The sequence below is a fragment of the Alosa alosa genome, chromosome 8 (assembly GCF_017589495.1).
Source record: "Alosa alosa isolate M-15738 ecotype Scorff River chromosome 8, AALO_Geno_1.1, whole genome shotgun sequence".
NCBI lineage: Eukaryota > Metazoa > Chordata > Actinopteri > Clupeiformes > Clupeidae > Alosa > Alosa alosa.
This window is the reverse complement of record NC_063196.1, coordinates 33224442-33246661: the sequence shown is the minus strand read 5'-3', so window position 1 is coordinate 33246661 and position 22220 is coordinate 33224442. Positions and strand designations below refer to the sequence as shown.

Sequence of the window (22220 nt, the reverse complement as noted above, 5' to 3'; positions counted from 1 at the left end):
TAAACTTACGTCAGTCAGCCGCTGGGGGTTTCTGTCTCAAAGGCTTTTTAAGGGTTGGATACAGTTCATTATCTGACCACAGTTTTACAATAGGAGGCAGTGTGGAGCTCCTGTCAGCAGAGATCAACAAGTCAGGCCCACGACACGGGTGAGTAGCAGGGTCACCATGGAGATCAACAGATCAGGCCCACGACACGAGTGAGTAGCAGGGTCACCACGGACCGCCGTCTGAGCCAGTGGCATACCGGCAGAAATTTCAACAAAGTGACAACAGGAATGCTTATTCCTTTGAGGAGTACGATCACAAATTGTCTCCTGAAAATTTTTATTTTATTTTGAATTAAATCAAAATGGTTATTATAAAAAACATTATTAAAATGTATAATAAATATATGGGGCTTTTCTAGAGCAAGGCCATTAGTAACAGGTTTATAGTTTCCCACTCGTCAGATGTCCTGTGGATTTATCTTTGCCCTAATTTCACCAAAAAAAACCCTCCTTAAACCCTAATGTTCGACTGTGTGCAAACAGATGGGTGTATAAGTAGAGACAGAGGACACTGGTGTGTTAAGTGCCCTGTTGAAAATGAAGGCGGCTATTCTACAGCTAGTGCTGCTCGTGTTGTCTGCCTTGGGCAGCGCATCCGAGAGCTCCCCACGTGAAGTTCAGAGTGAGCAACCGACTACTGTCGAGCTGGACGTCTCTGCTGAGCTCTCTTGTCTGAGGGACATGGTGACGGAGTTCAGGGTGGAGCTGTCGGCCACTCAGGCTGGGTTACAGTGCAGCTACACCCAGCCGAACAGGATGGAGGCGGAGAATGAAGGTAGGTCATGTTCGCATGTTCAGGCTATTTTCAGTGAGGAAAAAATAGTGATATCCAACAAAAAAACACCTTTGGCAAATAGGTATTGCACTGCCTTTTTTAATTTCTGCCCTTTTCATTTCACAGAGGAAGAGAAATAACCCGTTGCTTCCTCTTAACAGTCAAAGATACTATTGTTTTCCCAGAAAAAAAGCCTTTTTCAAATTCTGGTCATAAGTCAAGTCAGATGTGAGTGGCTCAGTTGAGTTTTGAATGAATTTTACTTTTAAAATCACAGAACTGAAGTCAAGGCTGTCTGTCAGTGAGCGTGAGGTGGAGCACCTAAAGACTTAAAGGATGCGTGGACATGGAGATGAGGAAGGAACACAAGTTGAGTGTGAGTGTGTGTTGCATGGCTAGGTAGCTCTCTGAACAGCACTTGAAAGCATTAGTAGTAGGAGCAGTGTATTGTTGTTGTTGATGTGGTTGTTGTTGAGCAGCTGATCTAAACTGCGTCTGAAGACTCTAGCCACTTTTATATGGACAGTTTTTTTTGTCTATTGCGATGGAAATATATGCCATCTGTTTACATGGGGTACATTCTAGTCCGATATAGGGACTGTTCGTTATTTATTGAAGGGGCCGTCGGAGGAAAATAGGGGAGGGTCATGTCTTTTTATTCTTTGTTGAGGGGAGGGTCACCTAACTTTTTTTTGTCTAGATGGGGGGTCACCCATCTTTTGTATTCATGAAAACAGCAAAAAATCAAAGTGGCTTGTTTGATTGTTGATTTCTGTCGCCATATAACGTTCTCTTTCGTCCCATAGCTGTCAACATTGAACAATCAAAATAAGGGAGATTTCCCGGGTTTCTCAGGAAAATGTCAACATTCGTCCCCGTTAAAGGAGAATTCCGGTGTGATATTGACCTAAAGTGTGTTGAAACATGATACCGAGTGTGAACGTATGTCTCATAGCCCATAGATAGATACTTTATTGATCCCCAGGGGAAATTCAATCTCAGCTTGTCCCCTGCACTCCAAAATCTGGCGCTAGTTAGCCGATGCTACCAACAGCTTTTTCAATAGTGGTGCTTCGGCATCGGGCTAGCCATGCAAATAAATCACTGTTTTACACCATTTACGAGGCTCAATGTATCTCCACACTAAATTGGTAGACTTCCGAGGGCCCTAACATTTAAAACGAGACATTGAGAACTTTGAAAAAGCTCTGGTAGTTTACTTACAAGACGATTTATACAGACAGTATCTTCACGAAGTTTAGCGTTTGCAGCCATCTTGAATTTAGTCACGATAAGTCGAACGACGAGTAAGAATGAACAGGTATGATAAGGGATCAGATTCCAAAAATAATTCCGTGGAAATGCATGAATTCTAGTTGCTGCTACTGGAAGAAACTGCGCACGTAGACATATGGCCGAACACTGCAAGCGCCAATGAATCGTGCTCTCACCACAACCACGTCGTTAACTTAAATAGCTTAACATCACTCTTAAGTTCGCATTCAAGCAAGCAAAACGATGATTTCAATACATATGTTTCACTGGAAGGGGCAAGGGGTTAACAACAGGACAACACAGAGACAGGCCAGATGGCAGGACTAATGTTATGAAAGTATTACAGTAGGCCTAATAATATTCTATGGGGAAATATTAAAACGGCAAGACAGCGGGGGAAAAGTTAAAATACGTGATAAACCCGGAAAAAGTTGGCACGTTAGGTGTTTTTCGGTCCCTGTGATTATTTGTGAAATTGTGCTAACAGCATTTTCAAGTCATTTGAGAAGGAAGGAGTGCAGCATGCAAGCTCCCAATTTGACGCTCGTCTGAGAAATGGAGTTTTGGATAATGCTTCGGCAGCTTTACAATGACTGAGGGAGCCTAGAGACGAGTCCATAGCAACCAGTTCATGTGTTGAATTTGTTATTACCCAGTGTGCTTTGTTGAATGGTCTCAATGTTTTATTGTTTTATTTCATGTGAATAGCCTACTTACTAGAGTAACTTATTTCAAGTAGGCTAATGCAGTTGCAGGAAGTGTGCATTTAGTTTCCATGCTTATTATGTTTCCACAACAATGTTAGTGCGTAAAATCTACTGAAATGGCCACCATCTTGGTGAAGTGCGATGTGTAAGATCAGAAAGCAGAGGTTGATTTCAAAACGATATCCCAAGTCAATGTGATGTCATAGCACTTAAGAGCGTGGGTGGAAGATACCAACACTTGGCCTGAGAGGTTCATGTTTTTTTTTAAAAATTCTATTAGAGGGTCGTTGATAAAAAAATTTACAGGTAGAGGAGGGTTACAACTTGATTTTAACACTAAAAGTTCCTCCGGTGGTCCCATTAATAAATAACAAACAGTCTCTTAGGTGCTCTCAACAACTTTAGAATCTTTGATCGGGATAGCTGTTGTTGCCTGCTTTACCTTGAAAAGATACAGCAGGCAATCTGATTGACCGTACACATGCTGTTCAATTGAAATAGGAACGGAATACACCACCTCTTTCATTACTATTAAAATTCTTATCGGATCAGGTTTCAATTAAACGTGTCGGGGAGTGCATATGAAGTGGGGAAGGACAAGGAGTATGTGCAGGGGAGTTAACTCTATGGAAAGTGACTCAAGTTAAACAGAGCTACACAAGCAAATGCATAGTGATCAAGTCAAGTCAATTTGAGTCAAGACTAATAGTCGAGTCATTTAGCACAGTCTTAAAAGAACCAGCGGCTGACCAAAGTGCTTTACAAAGTAAAAAGGAATATGTACTGCAAGTGGCATAAAAAGTAAAATCTAGAAGTAGCATTGTTGGTTTTGGCTGTTGTACCTTTAGCGGGTAAAGCTGCATGAGGCTGTGCTTGAGCCACACAAGGGTCTCGGTCTCTGCCAGCTGAAAGCTGCATGATCTCTTCCCGCTGTGCTGCAAGCAGATGACGTCCACTCTCAGGAGTCACAGTAGAGGACGTAGCAGGAGTCGGGTAAGGGGGGCAGAATCAGATGGGGTTTCTCAACAAGAGCAGCAGGGGCGCTGGCAGTGGTGGTGGCAGCTTCTAAGTGCCGCCACCGCCTCTTTGCCTGCAGGGCTGCAAACTGATGGGGGCCACTTGCAGAGGTCACAGAGGAATACATGGCTGTTGTCAGGTATGGGTGTCCCCTATGAGTGGTGGTAGTAGCAAGGGCATGAACCAATCTCGTCTGGCCCATGGGAAGACTGGTACTGCCAGTGGTTCTCATATAAGGGCCCATCAGAGGCTTAAAGGTCGCTCCAGACTGGGGACGGAGCTGAGCCGCAGAGCTAGAAGTGGAAGGTGTAGCAGGAGTCATATAGACGTTAGGAGGACCTGCAGAGCTAGCAGTGGAAGGTGTAGCAGGAGTCATATAGAATTTAGGAGGAGCTGCAGCGCTAGCAGTGGAAGGTGTAGCAGGAGTCATATAGAAGTTAGGAGGAGCTGCAGAGCTAGCAGTGGAAGGTGTAGCAGGAGTCATATAGAATTTAGGAGGAGCTGCAGAGCTAGGGATGGAGGATGCAGTAGCAGTTCGGTAGGAGAAGGTAGAGGGAACTGCAGAACTAGCAGTGGAGGATGTAGCAGAGGACAAGTATAGTATATGTATAAGTATAAGTATATATACTTTTTTGATCCCCTGAGGGAAATTTGGTCTCTGCATTTAACCCAATCGGTGAATTAGTGAAACACAAACAGCACACAGTGAACACACAGTGAGGTGAAGCACACACTAATCCCGGCGCAGTGAGCTGCCTGCTTCAACGGCGGCGCTCGGGGAGCAGTGAGGGGTTAGGTGCCTTGCTCAAGGGCACTTCAGCCGTGGCCCACTGTTCGGGGCTCGAACCGGCAACCCTCAGGTTGATATGACATTTGATATGAAGACATTCTGTTTTTATTTGCATTTTACACAACGTCCCAACTTTTTCTGTTTTGGGGTTGTATGTATGTATGTATGTATGTAACACTCAGAGACACCACATGGGTGACTTGGGTAAACATGAAAAGGTATGATATGCAGTATGCATAATCAATCAGGGGGTTATAGTGGTAGATTGCAATATGATGGCGAAGAGGAACCTGAGCAGTAGAGAAAACAGTAGTGACACTCCCATAAGAGACCATGGAAAAAGATGGCAGCACTTTTCAATGCAACATCCCAACTTTTTCTGATTTGGGGTTGTAACCAGCAGAATCCTTCAGCAGGTACAGTTGAACTAATTAGTGAAGTCAAATGTGTGCACTGGTAGAACAAACCTGTGAAATGGTAAGCAAGTATCGTGTGCGTGTGTGTCTCCAACCGATCTCTCTCAAGATGTGGATCCATGCTCCGGACAGAGTAACAGACCTGCATCATTTCTCTGGAAACCAGGTCTTATTTGAATGTTCTTTACTTGAAATGAAGTTCAGTTAAACTTGGCCTGCAAGCAAAAGTTTTTGACTAAAAATTACTAATATATATGGCCTATATTTAGTTGAAAAAGTCTATCTTGATTTTTGTTCTCAAAGCTGTTTCTGTTTGGATTTTTATGTTTTGCTTGCATTAAAAAGACACAAAATTTGCTCCATACCTACCAGTTGACAATCTTCTTATTCATAGCTTTTAATTTATTTACCAAAAATGTAAACGTAAACGCAACACGTTTTAGCCCATTTTAGCCCCCATAAGTTTAAGCAAAAAATAAACAAAAATTCGTTAGCGTTAGATTTCTTCATAAATTGGGTAAATCCGTGATTCTCCATTTGGCAGATAAAAGCTGTTTCCTCACAACAATCAGTGTCGGCGTGCGATAGCCTGCACCTTTAATATGGCATGATAGGCTACGACGCAAAAGACTGCATTTCTATTTCGTTTGTGTTGCATTTCTATCCACGACTATTTTTAAATGCCATAAGAGAATGGAAACACGCAGAGGCCCATAGCCTGTTATTAAACCGAATTTTCACGAACGCGCATAAAGCTGTGAGTCAGTGGCATGTCTAAGCTGCTTGTTCACCAACACAGGTTCTATCATTGTGAAAACAACTGAGATAAATATTTTAATTTAGCCTACTTCATTTCATTAAAATAGGAGCGAAAACAAAATCATGCATGTAGCCTACTTCTCACTTGCTTCACTGGAGACATCAAGGCACAGGGCCGTGGCGCTGCTGGCCATTTGGGTGCCTAAGTAGAACTGCAATTAGCCTGTCTCACAACAAACTTCACTTGCCTTTTTGGAATTTGTTTTAAATTATTATAGCCTACGCATAGGCTAAACTCGTACAATCTTACCCAAATATGTCAATTTAGAAATAACCCTAGGCCCACTCATAGTTTTCGGTCTTTGTCCACATGCTAATTTTCTTCTTAACTGGGTCGGGCTTTTTTTATTAGCTTTCCCAGCACATTTCTGCAAAACACACCCTCTTCGCTGCTAATCGACTTTGCTGATTGGAGATGGGTAGCACTGAGGGCCTGTCCACACGGAGACGCTTTTTAGGTTAAACGCAGAGGTTTTGCTTCGTCTTGGCCGAGCGTCCAAACGAATCCTGTAAACGCACTGCCCGAAACCGCACTTTTCTGAAACCGTAGCCCGTTTGAGTTCGTTTAGACAGCGAAACCGCACATCCTGCTTGCGTATCGATGATGTCATCGCCACACCTCAGCTGCCCTGGACTTGCACTTATAGTATTGCCTAACAATACTAGTTTTCAGTGGCGGTTCTAGACTCAATTACTCCCCGGCGAGATCCCCCCGAAGCCCCCCAACAACAAAAAAAATCTTCTTTTTTTCAAACAGTCATTTTTTTATTGAGACATTTTAAATGTCATTTTTAAAACCGAATTATTATTTTATAGGCTAAGCATAGGTATAATTGCAAGATGGCTAACAAACGTAAAAGTTATACTAGGCTAGGCCCTATCAATTAACATTGACGTTAGCCCTTCACTCATGACATGATACTGTTATTATTAGGACATTACATACCTTTATCCTTTGCTCGTTTCTCCTCTTCTACTTTTCTTTTTTTTCGGAACTGGGCACCTGATGGCTTTGACCGCTTTCTGTCCATCGTGTTTGGCACTCGACAGTCGACAACAATCCACAAATTCCCATGATCCACTCGCGACCACAGTCAAGACCAAACCAATTCACCTGGGTGACCTCTTAATCGTTTTGTCACCTATTTTTATTAGCCATTTCACACAGTTAATTAAATGTGCAGGAATCATAGGTCTGCATTCATAACATTATGAGATGTGCGTTGTTTGGAAGAAAGTCAAGGTGTGACTGATTTTAGCCCACTAATAGACTGTTGTAGGCTACTATACAGTGGATCCCCATTCATCCCCCCTTTCCCGTTTCATTAAGGAGACCCAGAGGTGAACTGTCCCCCCGCAAACCCCTCCCTTCGCCCCTTCCTCTGCACAGTGCAGTGCAGTAGGCCTACCTTCTGAGCAACAGGGGCGTCAATTCCCTAATTCCTCACACAAGTGATGGATAATAGAAAATCGTTTTGCGACGTTTATTATTATTTTTTTTTTTTTTTAAGCGCTCGTGCCGCCCCCTACAAGATGCCGCCCCGGGCGACCGCCCGGTTCGCCCGTACCTAAAACCGCCACTGCTAGTTTTCATACATGACATTACCTACGATTACACTCCGTTAAGATAAATATCACAACTGATGCTGCGCAGCGCCGATAGCTTATGACTTAGTGGACTGAACACTGTTTTTCCCGGTGTTTTTTTATGCATTCTAGCTACTGCCAGTGACGCGAGAGAACTTAAGTTATTAGGAAAGTGCGGTGTAAGTTTAGGCTACATTAATTTGTGCGTAGTGCCAGTGTCATTCATTTATTTTACATGTCTTACAACATTATGCATTCACAGTCGAGTGAAATCAGATATAAGCATACAAAGACGCTTAGAACTCACGTTAAGCCGATGGTAGCACACTGAATGCGAATGCACGATTTGATGCAGGCAAAAGTATTGACTGTTACTAACGAAGGTTTTATAGCAATATTATAAATGTGGCGACAGAATAGCCTAGAACTTGGGTAAGCCTTGCGTTTAGTAGCCTAATTGCAGTGATAGCCAAAACTAATGTGAATCACGGACTATCCTACAACCAAAGAAAGTAAAGGTGATTAGTAGGCCTACCTGCGATAGCCAAATAAAGGACGGGACTCCACCCTTCACAAACCGTAAAATAAAGTTTATTAGTTTTACAGTTGGCTACAGTTGAGAGTTCACCATCAGTCCACACAAACAATTCTGGTTTCCTTGCACTCATAGACAGTAAAAGAAACTGCACTAGCCATTTCGCCGTAGCCTATTCTGTCTGTTTTTTAAGCGCAAGTTTTGCAAGTTTGGTGAATTTCTGTAAAGACACAGTGCCACCTATAGGCCTGGGATATGAAGTAACGTGTTGAGTCGTGTTGAGATGGATCCGTTTGGACGCAAATATTCTTGATACGGTTCCAGGGAAGACGGAGGACAAAAAGATCGGTTTGGTACGTGTGGACTAGGCCTAAGCCTATTGAACACAAGCAGCAATAGAGACACGTGTGAAGATGCTCGAGAGGCCTCCTTTAGCCTATTACCTTCACAGCACTCTGAAGTGTTGTCACTGGATGGAACTGTCGTTTTAAATAAAGCAATTTGCAAGCCCATTCTTCCATTACTGAGTTGAAGACTAAATGCAGCACGGTTTTGATTATCTCAACAAATAATTATAACAGGCGGATATTATTAGTTAAATAAACACATGTCAATTAATTACACTTAAACAATATGACCCAATTGATATGCAATAGGCCCATACTAAATATAGCCTTTAACAACAGAAAATTTTTTCGATATTTTAACAATACTAAATGCTGTTTGGGGGTTGTGCTGCTGAGTGGTAGCCTGGCGAGCCATCAATCATTATGTTAAGCCCACCAAACGACTCTATACTCGATTTCTGGAGCTCACAAGCCAACGGAGAGTTGCTGGACTAGCCCTGGCAGCAAATGTAATTCTATATTATATATATGTAATTTGCTGCCGCTAGGGGCGCGTCTAGATTTCTAGGCTAAAATCTGCGTCCGTCTTTAGTTCATAGACCTACCACTCCCCCACCCCCTTTCGCCACCCTCTGGTAGACATGTACATTTTGCATTAGCCTATTCTAATCTTCGCTATTTCTTTTCAAGGTTCTGCAACTTGCACATGAGTTTAATGAGTTGTGTAACAACAATTAAGCTACTTATGTGACGTTTGCACGCACACCCCCAAACACAGAGACGCAGAAGCTAAAACGTTTCTTAGCCTGTACCTGATCATTTTCCTATTGCGTTGGTCTCAATGCGATTTTACCGTTGTGGATAAAGTTCCGATCGCTCTTACAGGGGGTAGGCCCTATTATAAAAATAATTAATCCGAAATGATATCGGAATGAAAAGAAGAATAGGTATGGCCAACGACATCTATAAGGTTATGTATGCTACATTAATGTTATTTGCCTAAGACCTAAGAGTTAGAATTTACAGTCAGTGCAAATTATTGCGCAGCGACTTAAAAGAGGGAAGTAGGCCTACTTTATAGACAGTAGCTATACCAATACACAATTGGCTGGTTTAGCAACTTTCTGTTATGGCCAATTCCGACAGTGCACTTTTGCCTTTGCCTACTCCGGGACGCCCCCGAAGATGCTGTTTGGACTGCGATGCGCTGATTGGACATTTGAGCACGAACTGTCTGCCACCAACAATAAGAAGGAAATGTTCCTCCGCGCTTCTGTGGTAAACAATCTGGTGCATCAACGGGAGAGGACTAATTATATTTAGAGAGAGGCGTAGTTCACCGGAGCAAAACACAGACGTTAAATCCTTAGGTTTAAAAAAAAAAAAACGTCTATATTGTATCTTTTAAGGATTTAACATATGTGTTGCTCCGGTGAACTACGTCTCCCTGTCCTGCAACACTCTGCCTGCCACCAATATTCGCCTATGTTAGAAGCCAGTGACCTATAGGCCTAAGAAGCCAGTGGCCTAGAAGGTATCACAGATTATCACATAAGCAGGTTCTGATTTGTTTGGACCCGTTATGTCATATTTAAAACTTTGTTCAATTAAATAGCGCAATTTTCCACTCTTGTCACTCACGCCTAATAGCCTAATAGGTTAACATGTAAAACACATGAATTATTAAATGTTTTAAATTTGCAACTTTGTTGCTTTTTATTTTGCTTTGTCTTCATTCGCGATTTTAGCCTATATTTCACTTGGCAAACCTGATTTAATTTGATTTGATTTGATCTGATTTCACTTGATCTGTGTCTTAGGTTAAATGTTGTAAAGAGGTCTAAATGTCACAAAGTTTTAAATAATGTAGCACTCTGAGAAATGTAGAGCAAAAGACAAACAAAAAATGATGCAACAAGATGTTTGACATTTTTGGTGAGCAAACGGTGCTTGCGCTAATGTGCATAAATACCACAACATATAAACGGATGCGTGAAAATGTCTTGTGAAGTTTGGGTCTTTTTCGAATCTTTGCCCTAATGGGATTCTTCGGGGCTTTTTTCCATAGGACATAGGCCTATTGAGGATACAAAATCAGTTGAGTTTGCTTCTGTTGAAATTTGTCCTATACCTTTTTTCATAAATTGACTGGACTAAGAGAGCCGTAGTTCACCGGAGCAACACAGATGTTACTTAGATTTTTATTCCCCCAACATACAAGGGACCGTTTCGACGTGCACCCACGTCTTCGTCAGATATTTTATCTAAGGATTAAACATCTGTGTTGCTAGGTGAACTCTCTGTCTGCCACCAATATTCTGACGCGTAACTGTGAATCAAAAACACCCCAGCATATTGTGACATGTTTAAAACTATTGTGTGTTAAGGGGGAACACATCAAATTTAATGAAGCATTTGGGAACACACTGGAGGATAAACTTCAAAGCAGAGGAACGTTCGATTCGATGTTGCTGTTCCTCCATGACCTGGCAGAATGTGTGCATCCATGGCATGCTGTTTTAACAGCACGTTTTCCAGTTTGCAATAGGCCTAAGCACACTGATTCATCAACAACATATCTAATATTTTATTCACTGTAAAAATGAAGACAATAATAGCCTATTTGATGTCTTGATAGCTGATAGGCCTACATTCCTTGATATTGATACACCATATAATACCTGGTTTTATTTGATATTTGATCTGATTTTACTTGCTCTGTGACTTAGATTAAATGCTGTAAAGAGGTCTAAATGTCTTATGTCACAATTCTGGTTTTAAATAATGTAGCAATTTGCAATTCCAACAACAGCATATCATTCATAATGAAAATATCAAGCTTAAATCTTCACTGACAGGTCTATGTGTTTTCTCTCATAAAGAAGTTTATTAGTATAATAGAAGTATAATTATTTTCTAACTTCAAGTTTAGGGTGAATGATCGATCATTGTGAAAGAAAACATGATTTTTGTATATAATTATAAGAACATTTTCATTTGATATACAAAAACTCATTATTTTCTTTGTTGATCTTTTATATTATTATTAAAGTGGTTATTATTACTATTAGCCTAGGCCTATAGCTTTCGATTTTATTTGAAACTATTAAGTTTATGTAGTGTTTTAAGTCCCTGAAATTGGACAAAAGTCTCTGCCAAATAGCCTACAAACATAAACTTTGACTTTGTTGGGGTCCTAACCAAAACCATAAACATACAAACCTTAAGTCTGTCAGAAGGCTAATTAAGTGCAAAGTGAACAAATGATTGTGAGGTAAAGAATGTCTACAAATCGGCAGCCTATTGTAGGCTAACATTATAGACGTGTATTGTGGCCTGTTCAATGGCCTATAGGCTACGCAACTTAACGTGCATCACGTGGGCCAATGTGTTTTATACGCAGAAATATGCTCCAGAGTGTCAGGGCAGTAAATCTAGTGTGGATAGCCTACATTTACTTTATGTGAAATAATTAAAGGCTACAGAAGGCTAGAAGGAGGTGTACAAATGACGATTATGAGAAGTCTTAATGAAGTTTAATTTAATTCAATTCAATTATCTTTTGTTTGGACGGCTTCAGTGCTTGAAGTGGAGAGAAAAAAACTGCCGGTAGCCTATTCATCATTCACATTTACAATATTACAGTAATAGGCCTATTGAGTTGGGAACAAGCAAAGTCTTTTACCAAGTGAAATATAGGTAAAAAATCGCGAATGAAGACAAAGCAAAATAAAAAGCAACAAAGTTGCACATTTAAAACATTTAATAATGAATGTGTTTTACATGTTAAGAAAATCTAGATGCAGGCAATTCCACGTTTCGCCTCAAATGACTGTTTAAGACCGAGAGCAGTTTGAAGAACAGTAGCCTATCTAACAATCTTATTTTGTAATCCACACTAAATTTTACAAACAGGCTATACAGCTGCAGGAATTATAGCCTACTTAATCGGCTTGTGGTTCGATTTTATGCAAAACTCAGAGATAGTTACCGAAACTATTTGCAAATAAAAAGTATATTTTCCCCCAACATTTTCATTAGCCTATCTGAAGTCAACCAGCCTAAGTGCTGTGGAATAACACTGTTCCATAATCTATTAGCGTGAGTGACAAGAGTGGAAAAGTCCTATATCTATTTAATTTAACAAAGTTTTAAATATGACATAAGGTCCAAAGAGGTCCAAACAAATCACAACCTGCTTATGTGATAATCAGTGATACCTCGCACTGGCTTCTTAACATAGGCGAATATTGGTGGCAGACAGAGTGTTGCAGGACAGGGAGACGTAGTTCACCGGAGCAACACATATGTTAAATCCTTAAAAGATACAATACTCGGACGAAGACGCGGGTGCACGTCGAAACGTTGGTCCCTTGTATGAAAAAACCTAAGGATTTAACATCTGTGTTGCTCCGGTGAACTACGCCTCTCTCTAAATATACAATTAGACCTCTCTCGTTGATGCACCAGATTGTTTACCACAGAAGCGCGGAGGAACAACTCCTTTCCTATTGGTGGTGGCAGACAGTTCGTGCTCAAATGTCCAATCAGCGCATCGCAGTCCAAACAGCGTCTTCGGCGTCCCGGAGTAGGCAAAGGCAAAAGTGGACTGTCGGAATTGGCCATAAAAAAGTTGCGAAACCAGCCAATTGTGAGTATTTTTCATTATTGTTCTGAGTTGGTACTGGTAGAGACATAGCCTAACACTGTCATTAAAATACGTCCATCTTTTACTAAGTCGCTGCGCAATAATTTGCACTGACTGTGTTTGGGGATGTGCGTGCAAACGTCATATAAGTAATTGTTGTTACACAACTCATTGATCTCGTGTGCAAGTTGCAGAAACTTGACAAGAAATAGCGAAGTAGAATAGGCTAATGCAAAATGTGTGTCTACCAGTGGTGGCGAAAGGGGGTGGGGGAGGGGTAGGTCTATGAACTATCCAAAGACGGGGGATGTGACTAGCGGGGGGACAGAGCGCAGAAAATAACCTGGACAGAACTTTTGCATTGGCTATTAGCGTGTTGAGACCCATGAAGAAATATACAGGGCAAACGTAAAACATTAGCCTTTTTGCTCCATTTTCTGCATTCCGAGATGTAAAATTGGTCTTAGACAAATAACAATAATGTAGCCTACATAACCTTAGATGTTGTTGGCCATACCTGTTCTCCTTATTCTTTTCATTCCGATATCATTTCGGATTAATTCTTTTTACAATAGGGCCTACCCCTGTAGGCCTAAGTGCGATCGGAACTTTATCCATAGCGGTAAAATCGCATTGAGACCAACGCAACAGGATAATGATCAGTAGAAACGTTTTTGCTTCTGCGTCTATGTGTTTGGGGTGTGCGTGCAAACGTCACATAAGTAATTGTTGTTACACAACTCATTAATCTCACGTGCAAGTTGCAGAAACTTGAAAAGAAATAGCGAAGATTAAAATAGGATAATGCAAAATGTACATGTCTACCAGAGGGTGGCGAAAGGGGGTGGGGGAGGGGTAGGTCTATGAACTAGGGCCTATCCAAAGACGGACGCAGATTTGTTCAAAACTTCACTTTTGCCAAGATAATACAGCACCTGACAGATGTGGCATATCAAACGATGCCCTAAAAAGCATGAATGTTACGTAGATGCGCCTCAGACAAATTTCAATAAAAGCCCAAATTGTTTAGTTTTATTATGCCACTGATTGTAGTTTGGAGGAGAATGCAATTGGCATGCTGACTGCAGGAATGTTTTTTTGATCCAAATTTGAGAGAAATAAACGTTTTGTGTGCATGAAGAAATCTTAGGCATTTTACTCATGAAAAACAAATGTGTTGTTTTTTATTTTTGTTTTCAGTATAAAAGGCTTAATCCAGCAAATTAAAAGTCACTAATCTACTCATTAGTGTTAGACACATTTTGGGGAGTGAGACAACCCCCTAAACCTATTGTCTGTATCTAGAGGTTTATGCTGTAAAGGTATAACTCAGACAAGTGTGTTCTACCGCCAGCACATACATATGAATAATGAATATGATATGGCATATAGGCCAGAGGATCTAGAAAGGTACGATGCACAATGGTTATGGTAGCATGATATTAATAAGAGCTGTTTGTATCGAAAGTGACTTATAATAGCAATAGCATTTATTAAAACAACACTGTAAGGGCACCAGTCATAGTAAAATAATAGGATTCAATAGCATAATTGCCTATCTGTGTGTGTTAAGGCTACTATGTTGCATAACTTTGTAAACATTCAAAGAAAGCCAGAAAAACTAAATGTGATTTAGAGAGGGGATGTCAGCCTGTGTGTTACCTTGTGTGTTGCCTTGTCAAAATTTCCCTGGGGATGAATAAAGTATCTATCTATCTATCTATCTATCTAGACAAAATGGATCAACAGACTGCTCAACAGGAGCTGGAGGGACAGGGGGAGATACCCTCTTCACTGCCAGGTAGCCACCAACACACACACACACACACACACACACAGGGAGGGAAGAGAGAGTGTGTGTGAGAGAGAGAATCCACTCAGCAGCACAACCCAAGACCCAAACAGCGTCATTGCTTCATTTTCATTGACATTTTTAAACCCTGAATTTAAATGAGTGAGATTAACCAAACGGTGTCCTGTCTGTTATGTTTGTGCTCTTAGGCAGAGTCTGTGCTTGTTTCATTCTCCCATGAACATTACCACTGACTGTTTATGTGAATCTCTGTGTAACCACTGATAGTTATGTAAGTATGTATACTCTTTTGATCCCGTGAGGGAAATGTGTCTGTGTGTCTGTGTATGAAATCACACCCCTCATCATGTCATCATCTCACCTGTGTTCTGATCTCACAACAGTATGAGATAAAAGTCTGTGCTTCCTACACCTCTTTCAGCTCTTGCGGCCAGTGACCCCCAGCCGCCTCCTGCTGACCCCCAGCCCCCTCCTGCTGACTTGCTCCCTGACTCTGACCCTTCCCCTCCCTCCTCTTCAGACCCTCCATCCCCCGATGCTGCTGCTGCTACTGCTGCTGCTGCTACTGATGCTGCCTCTCCTGTCAGTTTCCCTTTGTATCAGTTAACCATCACTTTATCACTCATTCATTCAGCTTTACTACTTGCACTTGCACTACTGGGGCTTAAAAGAGTGGACAAGAAACACTGGCCTGCTATAACCTACCATTGCTTTCAGGTTAATACCTATGATGCAGCAGGCAGAAACACTGGCCTGCTATAACCTACCATTGCTTTCAGATTAATACCCATGATGCAGCAGGCAGAAACACTGGCCTGCTATAACCTACCATTGCTTTCAGATTAATACCCATGATGCAGCAGGCCTTGAACTGTTCATTTGAATGCTAATGTAACGTAATGTTTATGGTTATTGTTTTAATGTGCTGTGGATAAAAGCTTCTGCTAACTACACATAACCATGAGCATAATTGAAATGTTGCAGGTTTTCATCTTCCCAAGAGGCTGGAGGACAACTCTCCCTGCAGACATGCAGGAGTGGGTCAGCGAGGCCTTTCTCCAGAGCCGTCATGGCCACACTGCGCTGGTGACGCCAGTCAAGTTGTGGTGGTACCCGCCAGCACCCCCGGCTGCCCCACGCCAACCCCCGTCCTCCCCAGCCCTCTACTTTGCCCGTCCACTGTTCCTGTGGTTCCCCTACCACTTCTGGCACTGTGCTCTACTCTGCCCGCGGCCCGAATGCTCCCGGCTGGGCCGCAAGCTGGCCGGGGCTGGGTTCTACAAGACAGTGCGGCGGGTGCTGGACATAGACGGGTATTATTATGTGGCAACAGAATACTTAGAATGCAACAACTGCCACACAAAGGTGGCGGCCTGGTCCAAGGAGGTGTTGGGGCAGCTGGACAGATGCCTGCAGCTGCAGTTCCCGGCCATCCTCACATACAAGTAGGTATTTCCCACTTTCTGACAGCCATCCTTACTTACAAGTAGATATTTCCCACTTTCTGACAGCCATCCTCACTTACAAGTAGGTATTTCCCACTTTCTGAAAGCCAGTCATGGAGCTTTTTATAATTGTGAAGGTGTGTGTGTGTGTGATATATTTATATATATATCTGTACATCCGATAAATCCTTCCCTGTGGCGCACAGTGTCTACAGTTCCAAACTCTGAGTGTTTGTGTGTGTGTGTGTTCAGGGCAAATTGGTAAATTCCATCAGGCTTTCTGCGTATTTCATACCATTTAGTATAATAATAATGGGATAATGAACTTACATGTTTGTGTGTGTGTGTTTGGGTATGTGTGTGTGTGTTTGTACGTGCGTATGTGCATCTGCGTGTGTGTGTTTCTCCAGGCTGGCTTGCGACAAGAAGGTGGTGAAGCTGCTCCGGGAGAAAACGGTTGGGCGTTCCGTCAAGGATCTGCTCAGGTATCTCTCGGAGCAGCATCACCAGGCGTGGATGAGCCGGTGCCTCCACTATTTGACAGCCTGCAGCTTCTCCTCCACCTCCACATCCACCTCCACCTCCACCTCCATCTTCGCCTCCACATACACATCCACCTCTGCATCCACATCCACCTCCAGCCTCTGCTCCAGTGGGCATCATCCGGTACTGCCTCCGCCGCCGATGATCCCTCTGCCCTCGGTGGAATGGCTGAGCACCTTCATTGGAGTTCAGGATGAGTTTGAGCACCTTCCTGGAGCCCTGAACAGGCTCTCCCAGAGGCTTCTAAAAAGGAAATTGGTCGTAGGTGCAGAGCACAGCTCAGGTACGCTCACGTCACTCTTGACCCTGTCCATGCCAAATGACCATTTACCATATCATCTAATTTAGCATTACTTCCACTTGGGCATACTGCTTCACAGTGTCAGCTTCCTGCCTGGAATTTGAAATCAAGTGCTTAGACCATCATCCCACAATTGTACTTTTCATTCTTATAGTGTTTTTCTTCTGTATAAGCTACTGGATGTCTACAGTTCTATCTGGATGAATAAAGTATATATCTATCTATCTATATAACTATATACCGTAAAACTTCAAATAATCGCCGAGTCCCTAAGAGACGCCTGTCTCTTTTAAACGCCTGGCGTGGCTACAGGTTTGGGTTAAAGGCTGGTCTTCAGTAGAGGCCTGGTCTGTTTTTTAGTTTCTGGTTGTATTTAATCTTCTAAAACCCGTCAGATCGTCTGTTTAAAGATTCGCAATGACACGAAACCGTTACAGAAAGGATATATCAGAGCCCGTCTACGGACATTCTCTGGCTATATACTGAAATAGGTTAATGATGTAAAGTCAAGTGCGCTTCTATGGGACTGGTGTGTGCGCGCACAGTTTTCATTGAGTCGGAGTGGCAAGTGCTGCGCATAGTTGCAGTGGAATGTGGCTGCCCAGGGCATTATAAAACTTCTCACTCTTAGACCTACTCATACACGGCACTGAAATGGCGTATTTAGCTGTCTAAATTCGAATCATATGCTGGGGGAGAAATCGTCGGACTTCCATGATTATTTTGTTATTCAGCACCCCTGGTCAAAAATATGTTCCCGCGCGCCTGGAAGTAGGCTATGATTTGAAATGTAGACTTACAAATTTGGCAAATACAAAACGGGAGAAACAATATGGTTCATGCTCTCACATGCTGTTTCATTCGTGCCCAAAAGGAGGGAGAATGAAACATATTACGCACGTTCCACTTTTGCATAAATAATTCCTGAACGGTTTTGGTCAGGGCTGATAATGCAACTGTATTTGACAAAGGACCGATATAGGCTATTTGCTAGTGACAAAATATGAGCTTTCAGTGTGATACGATCTCTTTGTAAATTACGTTTAATTAAAACGTGTTTCATCTGTTCTGGCTATCCCCGCTATTTGGATCTTACTGTATCTCACTCAATGAACAACATCTCAACACTAAATGAATGATGATCCGTAATTGTCATCAGATAGCCTAGTCATATAGGTAGACATTTAGTGTGTTTGAAATAATTCATTCGATAATATTTTCCATCTTTGCAGAGGAAACATTTTGTGTAAAGGGAATTAAAGGCCTGTCTCATATAGACGCCTGTCTCTAGTACTAGCCGGTGCAGTTTGGCGATTTGGGAAAATAAAAGCCCGGGCTATTATTTGGAGTTTTACGGTATATCGCAGAAACACACACACACACACACACACAACTGGTGTTCTTGGAGTTTATCCAGCCCTTATCGCAAGTCAGCACTGGCACAAAAGAACTGGAGGGAGAAATATATTTCACTGAAACATGGAAGGCCAGGACCTATGTGTCTGGTTTAATATTAGTAGGCCTATTTTATTTCATGTACAGTACTGATATGAATCAGCTTGTTCTAATATCCATCCTCTCCCTTTCTAAGATGGGCCTGGTTGTGGCTCCTGCCCCAAGTGCCCTCAGCCTGCAGCACCCGATGGCATGTCTCCAACCCTGTAACTTGGTAGGCTATATACCATCAGCTCTTGTGATGCCTGTTTAATATTGTTAAAATATCTTAAAATTGTTCTGTTGTTCAAGGCTATATTTATACAATATGTAAAGGCCTACTGCATATCAATTGGGTCATATTGTTAAAGTGTAATTAAATTGACAAGTTTTTTATTTAACTGATAATAATATCCGCCTATAGTTATAATTATTTGTTGAGATAATCAAAATTGTGCTGCATTTTGTTTTCAACTCAGTAATGAAAGAATGGGCAAAAAACAAAAACAAAAAAAAATCAATTTTGCTTAATTTAAAACGACAGTTCCATCCAGTGACAAAACTTCAGCACAGAGTGGGAGCTAAAACTATAAAACTATTGTGTTGTGTTTACAAAGCTATGAATAAGAAGATTGTCAAAGAAGATTGTTAAAAGCTATGAATAAGAAGATTGTCAAAGAAGATTGTTAAAAGCTATGAATAAGAAGATTGTCAAATTGTCAGCTGGCAGGTATGGAGCAAATTTTGTGTCTTTTTAATGCAAGCAAAACATAAATATCCAAGCAAAAATACAGCTTTGAGAACAAAAATCAAGGTAGACTTCACTAATATATTAGTGAATCTGCCCTCTTTCATTTTGAGTCAAAAAGTTTTGCTTGCAGGCATAAATTGCATGTTGAAAAGTTCTGTTTGCACATTAAAATCTTTAGCAAATCAAAAAGTTTTGCCTTCAAGTTTAACTGAACTTAAGTTCAAGTAAAGAACATTTAATTAAAGCCTGTTTTCCACAGAACTGATGTCCGGAGCATGGATCCACACCTCAAGAGAGATCGGTGGGAGGCACACTCTTCAGTGGCAGGTAGCCATCAACAACACACACACACACACAATACTTGCTTACCATTTCACAGGTTTGTTCTACTCGTGCACTTAACACATTTGACGTCACTAATTAGTTCAACTCTACCTAGCTGAAGGATTCTGCTGGTTACAACCCCAAATCAGAAAACGTTGCGATGTTGTGTAAAATGCAAATAAAAACAGGATGTGATAATATACAAGTCTTGTAAACCCATATTTAGCGGCAAAAGGACATAGACAACATATCAAATGTTGAAAATGACAATTTTTACTATTTCAACTGACTATTTTTTTGACTATTCAATCGGAATGACCAAAAAAAACTGTCCATGTAAACGTGGCTAGTGTCTTCAGATGCAGTTTAGCTCAGCTGGCATCAGCAACCACATCCACAACAACAATACACTGTTCCTACTAATAATACACTGCTACACAACAATACACTGCTACTCAACAATACACTGCTCCTACTACTAATACTTTCAGGTGCTGTTCAGAGAGCTACCTAGACATGCAACACACACTCACACTCAACTTGTGTTCCTTCCTCAGCTCCATGTCCACGCATCCCTGTTCTCATTCTCCTCTCTTTCCCCCTCTCTCTTCAGGTGCAGGTCGGCCAATGGCTCATGGCCGTTCCCCAGGCGACTTGATTGGTCACTCTGTTCATAGTGGCCACATTCTGGGGTGCGTTTCCCAAAACTATAGTTGCTAACCTGTTAGCAACTTAGTTGGTTGGCAATGGGAAATTGCATTGCAACCAATAAAGTTGCTAACTAAGTTAGCAACTATGGTTTTGGGAAACGCACCCCTGGGTGTTTTTTTTGTTGTTGTTGTTGTTTCTGGTGTTCCATGCATGTTGTGTTGAAAAACATTTTACATTGAATTTTATCTATTTATGACATTTAGAACATTAGCGAGTGTGATGTTAAAACATATAAAATATGTTTGTTATTGTAATAAAAACAAGTAAATTGTGCTAATTGTTCTGTGGCATTTCTTTTGGAGAACAAAAGTTGATGGATGGAGGAGGAGGTGGATGATTAGTTCCAACAGATTTTATATGGATTTCTATTCTGAATCTAAGTTCAAGTTTCTTTATTTGTCACATGCATAGTCCTAGACTTACAACAAGCAGTGAAATAAACTCCTGACTCCACTCCAACTGTGCTATCACAATAATATAATAATAAGTTATGGGGAAAAAAAGTTACGTTTAAAATATGAATAAATAAGAAGCTGAAGATAAAAGATATACCCCCGCCCCCTCCTACCCCTAATAATAAAACCTTGTACTAAAAGTGCTCACTAAAAGTAGATCCAGGGCTTAAAGTCCAAGGTGCATTGTGCAGTTCATGAGGGAGGTGCATGTCATATTTCATTCAGGGGCCAGGAACAGGAAGGAACAGCTTGTGGATAAAAACTCCTCCTGAGTCTTTCTGTGTTAGACATGATGCTCCTGAATCGCTTGCCTGATTCCAGCAGCTGAAATAGCCATGTTCTAATGGTCTGAGAATGATTGAAGAACTTGTGTGTATCAAAAATGGCATCCTACTGTGGAAACACTGCACTTTTTACTCCTCATGCTATTTCTGTATTATTATTTCTTGATCTTTCTGTCTTTTATCCCTGTACAGAAAAAGTTGAAAATCCAAAAGACCATTTCACTAAATGCTTTACAGTAGTAGGCTATTTCTATGTATTTGACAAATAAAAATCAATGTATTAAAACAATGTGGTTTTGCATAATGGATCAGGTTTGCTGAACAATTGAGACCAGTTGTTTAACCACTTGAGACCAATATCCATTTAAACTAAAAGACACTAGTTACAGTACGTCCTATTGGTTTCAAGTGGATGGAACTGGTGAGCCGCCCCTGCCCCATTGCTCTATTGGTTCCTAAAGGAGCATTTCACCGTTGGGAAGATGAATGTGTAATTAAATGAAGTAATTTATATATTAGAAATGTGGAGTCATCATTGAAGTCAGTGCCTTCTTGACCGAGAAAAGGCCAAAAAATTATTTTTGGTTCATGCGGATTAAAGCCAACAACTCCCAGAACAAACAGGATCAGTGATGATATTCTGCTAATACAGATTGGGTGCACAAACTTGGACATTCAGGCCATATTCACATGTAGTCGGGTATTTTTAAAAATGAAGATTATTCGTATTGTAAAAATAATTCCATTCACATATGCAGAAATAGCAGTTGAAGGTTGTCAGGAACACGTCAATCAAACAGATTGGATCAGGCCGATTGGCAACCTGACAATATTATAAAGAAAAAGAAAACTCCCTCCGGTTGATCTTAAACTTTTCTTGTGATTTTTCCACCATGTTACCAGTAAAACCAGTTTTCCTGATATGGCATAGCTAATTGCAAGTTGTATACAATTAACTGTTTTTATATGTATTGCTATTCCATGTATTTTGCGTAATGTTGTTTCTGTAAAAATGCACAGCTTTCAATGTAATTAGAGATTTGGGCCTAGTGCCTTGCATGTTTGTGCTGTTTGCCACCTATGGGTGCACCCTGCCTGGTTAATAGGCCTATGGTCAATGGTCATATAGGCCATCTCTTCCATGTCTAATTCGTCTGATGAAGATCTTTTGAGATCGAAACGTTGCCTTTTTTAA

General features: G+C 41.2%; 1 protein-coding gene across 3 annotated transcripts; it reads left to right on the top strand.

Moving 5' to 3' along the window:
* Positions 1-7: 7 nt before the first annotated feature.
* Positions 8-20315, top strand: LOC125299563. Of its 3 annotated transcripts, XM_048250890.1 has the most exons (10): positions 8-198; positions 532-823; positions 1101-1199; positions 14697-14765; positions 15762-16222; positions 16633-17048; positions 18658-18735; positions 19118-19230; positions 19511-19578; positions 20189-20315. In XM_048250890.1, exons 3-7 carry the CDS (start codon positions 1170-1172, stop codon positions 18729-18731), a joined length of 1050 nt encoding a protein of 349 aa, XP_048106847.1. In that variant the 5' UTR covers positions 8-198; positions 532-823; positions 1101-1169; the 3' UTR covers positions 18732-18735; positions 19118-19230; positions 19511-19578; positions 20189-20315. The 3 variants fall into 3 exon arrangements, with proteins under 3 accessions (XP_048106847.1, XP_048106848.1, XP_048106849.1); XM_048250891.1 differs by lacking the exon at positions 19118-19230; XM_048250892.1 differs by lacking the exons at positions 8-198; positions 532-823; positions 1101-1199; positions 14697-14765 and adding an exon at positions 14971-15048.
* The last annotated feature ends 1905 nt before the right edge of the window (positions 20316-22220 follow it).